The sequence below is a fragment of the Crocuta crocuta genome, unplaced genomic scaffold (assembly GCF_008692635.1).
Source record: "Crocuta crocuta isolate KB4526 unplaced genomic scaffold, BGI_CrCroc_1.0 scaffold50, whole genome shotgun sequence".
Lineage (NCBI taxonomy): Eukaryota > Metazoa > Chordata > Mammalia > Carnivora > Hyaenidae > Crocuta > Crocuta crocuta.
Genome location: NW_027527428.1, coordinates 6,928,986 through 6,936,808, shown reverse-complemented (window position 1 = coordinate 6,936,808; position 7,823 = coordinate 6,928,986). Strand labels below are relative to the sequence as shown.

Genomic DNA, 7,823 nt, shown 5'->3' with positions numbered 1-7,823 from the left:
CGTCCCCCCCGCCCTCTGGTGTCCCCTGCACCCCCACCGTCCGGCCGCTGCTGGGCGATGGGGGCACCATGTCGGGGTCACCGTCCGGCCTCACCCTGACTGCCAGAGTGGCAGCCACTTGGAGCGCTGGGCGGAGCCTGCATACCCTCTCCCCTGCTCCCCTGCACACCCTCAGTCCAGCTCATACCGCGGCAGGGGCTCCACGCCTGCTCTCACCGCGTTGCCCGCCCCCCAGATGGAGATGAAGGCCCTGAAGGACCAGCTGGAGGTCGAGCGACAGACGTGGGCGGCCAGCTGCGCCCAGAAGGAGGTGCGGAGCGGAAGCGCCTCATTCCTTCCTGCCCAGCCCCCCAGACATCAAAGCAGGCGGCATGCGGTTCTGCTTCCGTGGCCTCCCGAAGGGCGAGGTTCCCGGTGTCACCGTGGGGCAGCTCAGGGGTCGGGGGCAGTGTGTTTATGTGCTAACACCGGAGTGCGAGGCCCGGCGGCCAGGTCAGGCCAGGTCAACGGCAGAGGAGGCCGTTTCTCACCCCTCCCTTCCTCCAGCTCGCGCTCTCAGGGTTCACGCTCCGCCAGCGAGCAAGCCGGGACACTTAGCAGGCGGTCTCCCTCCTTAGCTTCCAGTGCCTTCCACAGGCATGGACTGCATCGCCAGGCTCGCCCGTTCGGGAAAGAGGCCGTGGTGGACAGGTGCACAGGGCCACACACGAGGCGATGGCCCGTTGGCCTAGTGACAGGCAGCCCCCTGTGTGCCCGGTAGCTATGCACAGTGGCCGCTGTATTTGTTGGTCACGTCTGCAGATGTGGGCAGCTGGGTGACGGGCTTGTGCTGTGAAGCCTGGCATGGTTTCGAGTGGCCCTCCTAAGGCCTGGCCCGGCTGGGCCTTCACTCACCAGGCGGGAGGTGAACGCGGCTCTCAGAGCCAGGACCCGGGCCCTCCTTGAGCCTGGCGGGGCTGGCAGCAGACTGGGCCGCACTGCCCACGCTCCCCCGTGTCCCCTGCCTGTGGCCCTGGGTCCGAAGATCCCCCGTGAGAGCTGTCGAGGGGGGCGGGGTCTGCCACCCCACGCGCGCCGTGTCGCCAGCCCCCACCGAGCCCCGTGCGCCCTCAGGAGGCCTGGCTGCTGAACCGGGAACGCGAGCTGAGGGAGGAAATCCGGAGAGGCCGGGACGAGGAGATCGAGCTGGNAGCTGGGGGCCCTGGGGAGCACCGGGGAGGGGGTCTGTGGGACGGAGCCCGCAGCTCCAAACGACAGGGAATGCGGGACCCGGGACCTGAGAAAGGAAAGCGGGGTGCACGTCTGCTTCTCTTTGCAGCTGACGCACAGCGGGTCAGCAGGTGCTGTGCACAGTCTCCGTGTGAGACTTGGCCCCAGGCCCCGCTGTCCTGGCTTCCCAGCATCATAGCAGGACCAGGGTCCGCTTCTGCCCCAGGAGGGCGGCCTCCAGGGAGGCCGGGGTCAAGCAGCAGCTGCCATCNACATCCTGGAGGAGTCCCGGCCCCGGGGGGGTTAGCAGCAGGCAGCTCCCCCAGCCCGGCAGGGCCCCTCAGTCCTTCCAGAGAGGCGGACCTGGGGCGGCTCCCTCCAGGGTTCCCACTGAGCCCGTCCTGTGGGCAGTGGCCTGGGGCCAGCCGTGGGGGTCACAGCCCCAGGCGTCAAGCCCTCCCGGCCGGGTGGCCACGCTCAGCTGTGTGCCACCCCGGGGTCTGGCCGGGGTGCCGAGCCTAAGCCCACTGCGCGCTCCCCCGCAGGGTGAAGGCAGCCCTGGCAAAGAAGGAGGAGGCCGTGCGCAGCCTCTGGAAGCAGCATGAGGTGGGTCCCCGAGGCCGGGCCAGGGGCAGGGTGGGGGGGTGGCGGGGGGTTGCCAGGGCCTGACCGCAGGTGGGCTGCGTGTCTCAGGCTGCAGTGAAGCGGGCTGACCACCTGGAGGAGCTGTTGGAGCAGCGCAAGCGGCCGTTGCCCAGCGCCAAGTGACAGAGCACAGCCTGGACGGGATGGTGGGCCCTTCCCTCCCTCTGCCCCAGGGTCAGGTCGTCCTGAGGTTAGAGCCCTGTAGCTGCATTTTGATAGTAAAGAGATGTTTTTAATAACTTGGTGTGACCCTGCCTGCCTCTCTTTCCTGGGCTGGGGCAGGGGTGCTGGGGGCTAGGCGTGGGGGGTCCCCAGCTCTGCTCTCAGCCCTACTCCCTGTGCTCCCCACCTGGCCCCGTGGCCCCTGGGGTTGGGTGCCAGCCCCCCGAGCACAGGGAATGGGCTCTCAGGCTCGCCAGCTGGCCTGCTGGGCTCCCAGAAGGAGCTCGGAGGCTCTTCCCCTGCCCTCTCCGGATGCCCCAGCTGCCACTGTGCTCGCCCCATGGCAGAGACCCTCTTACTCTGCCCCCCACTTGGAGACACCCCCTAGAAGTGCGCAGTCTGGAGCCCTTGAGGGGTGGGCACAGGACAGGCCCTGCCCAAGAGGAGGGTGAGGCTGCCCCAGAAGTGAGGGTGGGAGTCACGGAGAGGTGCTCCTTCTCCAGGGCGCGCCTCCCGTTCCTCTGCCAGGCGCACTGGGGAGCGCGTGCCGGCCGGCGGTCCCTCCAGCTCCCACAGGGTGACCCGCGTGGGTTGTGGCAGGGCCGCCCCCGGAGAGGGCTGAGGCAGCTCGCAGGGTGGACCCTCCCGTCACTGCTGTTCCCTGCTCTGGGGTGTGTCCACCCTTGGTCCCCTCGTCTGCACAGAAGAGCCTTTTCCCGCTTTGGTGCCAGAGCTGGGCGCAGCAGGGAGACCGCCCGGGCCGCTCTGGCCTGACCCCGTCCGGGGCGGGAGCGTCTGCTCGGCCCATCCACGTCCCCTCCTCATGGGGCTGTCTTGTCCTGTGAGATGCCGGATGGGAAGAAGGTGGCCGTCCGGCGTGTGTGACGGGGGCATCCTGTCTGGGGCTTGAGGGGAGGAGGGGCCGCCTTGGTCTCCCGCAGAGCCACGGGCCCACTTCCTTCCCGCGGGGCGGTGTTGCCCTGGAGCTGACCCTCTGCCTGCAGTTCTAAGGGTCGGGCGAGCCTGACACATCCTCTCAAGTCCCTGGAAGGGGGGATGGCTGGGCCCCGGGGGGAGGGGCTCCTCGAGGGGAGGGGCGGCAGGCACCAGCTCAGACCCCTCCCTGGGCTACAGCTGCAGCCAGAAGGAGCTGGTCACTTGCTGCCCTCTGGCCAGCTATCAGGAGCGGGGGGGGGGGGCACACAAGGGAAGGATGGTTCGGACCTCCCCCCATCCCCTGAAAAAGATACTTTTGTCTGAAGCTGTTAGGAGTTGCCAGGGGGACGCGGCTGTAAATTACTAAACTGTATGTTTTTGCAGGTGAGCTCTTCAGCAGGTGGGAAGACAGGGAGGGGTCCAGAGAGGGGAGTAGGCGGGAAACCTGTGCAGAAGGGCAGAGGTGATGCCCAGGCAGGACCGGGCGCCACCCAGCAACAGCTCCGCGAAGCCTGCTGTGGGCAGAATGGTGGGGATGCCCCGAGTTCCGACACAGTCCCTTCCCTGGCTGACTGTGGGTTATGGGGTAGCTGGGGGGTAGATCTCTGCCCCGCCCCACCAGGACCCTCTCCCCAGGGCCCACTCCACTCGTGGATCTCTGACAATGTGCTTCTCACCCACGATCCTTTTTGGAGACAAGTGACAGCACAAACAAATCCTCGAAGTTCCTGTTGGATTTGTGCCAGGCAGAACCATGAGCAAAACAGACCAACAGCCTGCCCTGTGGGGTGTGCCCTGCAGCAGGGGGCAGGCCAGGGGCGAGGGCCTTGACCTTTCAGAATTCCTCTACTTCTCTCCTCCTTTTAATTGGATCTTCTTTTCTTTCTCTGACTTCTCAGGAAGTGTTCTTAGATCACTGATGGTCATCCTTTCTCTTTGGAGCCGATGCAGCAAGCGCTGTATTTTCCTCCAAGCAACATGAGATTTTGGTTTGTTGTAGTTTCATGATTCTTAGGTTCAAAATATTTTTTCTGTGACCTGTGGGTTGTTTAGCACTGCATTGCTTTGCTTTTCGGGTTTGCTTTCTCACTTGACTTACTCATGGTCAGAAAATGTGTTCTTTGTTATTTCAAGTCTCTGATTCGATTGAGACTTGCTTTATGGCCAGCGTTTGGCCAATTTTGGTAGATGATCTATGTGTTGATTTAAAGAGAATGCAGTTATTGGATGCAGAGTTGATCTTTATTATTTGGTTTGAGTTCACTTATTGTGTTTCTAGTCTTCTATGTCCTTACTGCTTTCTTTCCTTCTTGCTCTATCCAATCCCCAAGAGGAATGGTAAAATCTGCCATTATGAATTGTGTGTCACCTCTTTCTCATTTTAGTTGGCTCATTTTTGCTTTAGGAATTCTGAGGCTGTGTTAGTGGGCGCATACACATTTAGAGCTGTGTGTTCTCCTGGTGAACTGACCCTTCACCTTTATGAAATGGCCTCTTTGTCTAGCAGTGCTTCTTGCCTACAGTCTCTGTCATTGGACAGTGACACCACCTTTCTCACCATACTGTCTGCATGGTTTATCTCTGTGGTTCTTTGTACTTTCAGGCTTTCCATGGCCTTCCAGGTAATAACAGCTTGAAACCAGCCACAAATAATATGCAAATAATTGGGCATGGCCAGAGCTGCATTTGGACCCTGATCCAGAGGGATTTCTTCTGCTCTGGGGGGAGTGAGGGAAGAGATTGGGCTAGTTGAGGCTGGATTCCAGTTTCTGTAAGAACTGGCTTGGTTCTCCTGTCCTCACTCCTCACTTCTAGCCCCTTAGGGCCCTCAGCAAAGCCCCTCCTCCTCCCTGGCAGATACAAAACACCCAGGAGGCCACCAGATGCCCTCCTCAGCTGCTCAACCTCTTGGCCACTCTTACTAACTGGCAGATGTCTCACAGGAAACCTGTGCCAATATCAGGCTCAAAACCTGTCTTCCCTGGAATCTCGGACCCCATGTCCTTGAAGCTTTTCTTGCTCACAACAACCATAATAATTAAACGTTGTAGTACATCAGGGGACGGTGAGTGCTGTGGGGAAAGATACCAGGGCAAGCAGATGAGGAATGCGTGGGGAGGGCGAGCGTGATGTGCAATAGGTGGGTAAGGACTGACTTCTTTGGGATGTAACATTTGAGGAAATATTGAAGGAGACGATGGAGTAAGTCACACAGTTGTAAGTCCAGGGAAGGGCATGCCAGGCCCAAGAGCAGCTGTGCAGAGGGAGCAGTGAGGAGGCCAGTGTGGCTGAAGTGGGGACTGGGGGGGTCTGAAGTCAGGGAGAGCACCGGCAGCCAGAGCACGTGGGCGTTCCAAGGACTTGGCTTGACCCGGGAGCTTCTAAAGGGTTTTCTGAGTGGAGTGACGGATCTGACTTCTTCTTCTTCTTCTTCTTTTTTTTTTTTTAAGTAAGCACCATGCCCAACACACGGCTTGAACTCACAACCCTGAGATCAAGAGTCTCCTGCTCTATCGACCAAGCCAGCCGGGAGCCCCAGATCTGACTTGTATTTTTAAAGGTCCTCTCTGCTGCTGTGCTGAGAACCAGCTGTCAGGTGGCGGGTGGGCGGCTTGTTGGGGGCTGTGTCTGGGCTTTCTGAGGGCAGAGCCTGTGGGATTCCCATGAAGGTGGGTAAGGGAGGAGTATGGGATATGTAAGTTAGGCCCTCGCTCCTGCCATAGCCAGGTGAGGGTGCTCCCAGAGGCGCCTTCCCTCCTGGGGTGGTCTGGCCACCTTTGGCCCCTCCTTTCTAGAGGGTGTGGGAGTCCCACAGAGACTGGAAGAGAGAACCCACTTCCTATAAACCGCATCACAAGCCACACATGCCCCTGTGTTCACCCCCTACACGTGGACAGGGGAGGCCGGGCAGGGGACCCAGGGCTCTCCCAGGGGCCAGTCCCCAGGATAGGGGGGTGCAGCCATTACCCTCTGTGTGCGGATCTCAAAGCTTCTGGCCTGAGCAGCCTCAGGAATCAGGCAGCACAAACAGGAAGGTACAGGTGGCGGGTCTTTGGGGAGGGTGAACCAGAGCTCACCTTCGGGCTTTAAGTTTGAGGTGCCTTTTTCCCATGAAACGGGGTGTCAGGAAGCCAAGATGGACACAGGAGTCAGGAGCACGGGAGAGAGATGGGACAGGAGCCCTGGCTGCCAGATGGTACTTAAACCACAGGACAGGAGCATCCCCCCTTCCCAGAGAGTAAGCATGGGGGGGGTGCAAGGCCTTGAGGGGGTGGGGTATCCCTTCTGCAGGAAGAGGCTGGGGAGAAGGAAGGAGACAGGCAGAGACTGACGTACAGTGCACAACACAGGACACAGTCCAGGGCCCCCTTGGGACACTGGGGTCTCAGGTGTCCCCGCTCTGTGTTCACGTGGCTGCTGTGTGAACCCAGGGCAGCCTAGCAGAGTGCAGCTGGGCTGGGGAAGGGGGTCCTGCAGGGGTCTGGGCCCAGAGAGCACAGTGCTGGGAGAGGCAAGGGCTGCCGTGGAACCCCCTACGCAGAAGGGGCAGGGGCTGGACCCGTCCCCTGGCCCGGCCTCCCATCTTCCCCCCTACGCCCCACACACCTGCCCCGTCCCCCAGCTCTCACCTAGACCCGTGGCCCCCTCCCAGCTCACACACTGCCCCCGAAGAAACACTCAGGCTGCACTGTTCATTTAATGACATTTTTCTTCCATTTCCCTGGCACATGCCGCGTCTGCCCCCACGGCCTCCTTGATCGGGCACACAAACCCCCCACGATGCGCCGTAGGGTAGCTTTCCCTGGCCCAGGGCTGGGCGTGGCACTACTTCTTCTTTGGAACTTTCTCCTTTTTGATCAATTCAGAAAATTCTAGAATAGGAGACAGATTTCTCGTAAATAATCCTCTGCCTTGTGCCCCTCAAGCCCTGCAGACCCAATGGGGAGACATGCCTCCTCCCCAAGAGGGGAGGTCTTGGGGGAAGGGACCCTGCATCCAGCCCTCCTGGGTCCCGGGGGGCAGGATCGACCCCCACTGTTGCCGTGTGCCCTGTGTCCCCACCCTGGTCCCTTTGGGGGTTTATGATAGACTAGGTCTTTGTGGGGACCCTCAGCAATTCTATTTAGAGCTCCTGAGATCATCCTGCTTTCTCAGTGGGGAAACTGAGGCACAGAGAGGCTGGGGCCCTGAGTCCCAAGCCCCTCTGTTAATTCTAGGGGAGGATTTGCCGGCCCAGAGAGGTGCGGGTGGGCTCACAGCTGGCAGGGGGTCTGGAGGTCCGTCCCTCTGGGGCTCTGAGCCTTGCGCGGCTGTTCTCAGGGCCGCCTTGCTGCCCCCTGGCCCCGGGGCCAGCAGCTGGGGGTGTGGGGGTGGGCAGGACTGCACGATGACCAGACCCCGAGGCAGCCACGGAGAGCCTCAGGCCCCAGTCCCTATCTTCAAACCTCCGCGCCCACTGCAGACCCCCCCGTCCGTCCACTGCACCACGGCCCTGGCTACGCCCTGGCTGACCTTCCCCACAGCCGTCTCAGCCCACCTCTCCCCCCCGTGCTCCTCTCCGCCCAGTGAAGAGCCCCCCCTGCTCAGCATCTTCGACGGGCAGCTTCCCGTCTGTGGAGGGTGATGGTGCCTCCCAAGGAGGGGCTGTACACTTGTGCCTGGAGGTGGGGCACCCTACTCAGGGTGGTACCCAGACGGGTGCTTCGCGATGTGGGGTCCTGAGGGGCACCTGTGCCCTTTCGTCTGCGCCGACCCACCTTCGAAGTCGATCCTGCCGTCCCCGTCCGTGTCGGCCGCCTGGATCACGGCCTCTGCCTCCTCGTCCGTCAGCGGGGCGGTGGGCCCGCTGCTGGGGAGGGTGGAGAGGATGT

General features: G+C 61.5%; 2 protein-coding genes across 2 annotated transcripts in view; one reads left to right on the top strand and one right to left on the bottom strand.

The window, feature by feature from the left end:
- CEP131 (centrosomal protein 131) overlaps window positions 1-2,093 on the top strand; it is a 17,063-nt gene extending 14,970 nt beyond the window's left edge. The window contains exons 20-23 of the mRNA XM_077756409.1: window positions 236-310; window positions 1,114-1,340; window positions 1,755-1,815; window positions 1,903-2,093. Coding sequence (XP_077612535.1) covers window positions 236-310; window positions 1,114-1,340; window positions 1,755-1,815; window positions 1,903-1,977 — 438 coding nt within the window. The 3' untranslated portion in view covers window positions 1,978-2,093. The remainder of the gene's footprint in view (window positions 1-235; window positions 311-1,113; window positions 1,341-1,754; window positions 1,816-1,902) is intronic.
- A 4,580-nt stretch (window positions 2,094-6,673) lies between these two features.
- PVALEF (parvalbumin like EF-hand containing) overlaps window positions 6,674-7,823 on the bottom strand; it is a 2,254-nt gene continuing 1,104 nt past the window's right edge. The window contains exons 3-4 of the mRNA XM_077755362.1: window positions 7,710-7,801; window positions 6,674-6,824 (exon numbers count right to left, since the gene is read on the bottom strand). Of these exons, the coding sequence (XP_077611488.1) occupies window positions 6,778-6,824; window positions 7,710-7,801 (139 nt within the window). The 3' untranslated portion in view covers window positions 6,674-6,777. The remainder of the gene's footprint in view (window positions 6,825-7,709; window positions 7,802-7,823) is intronic.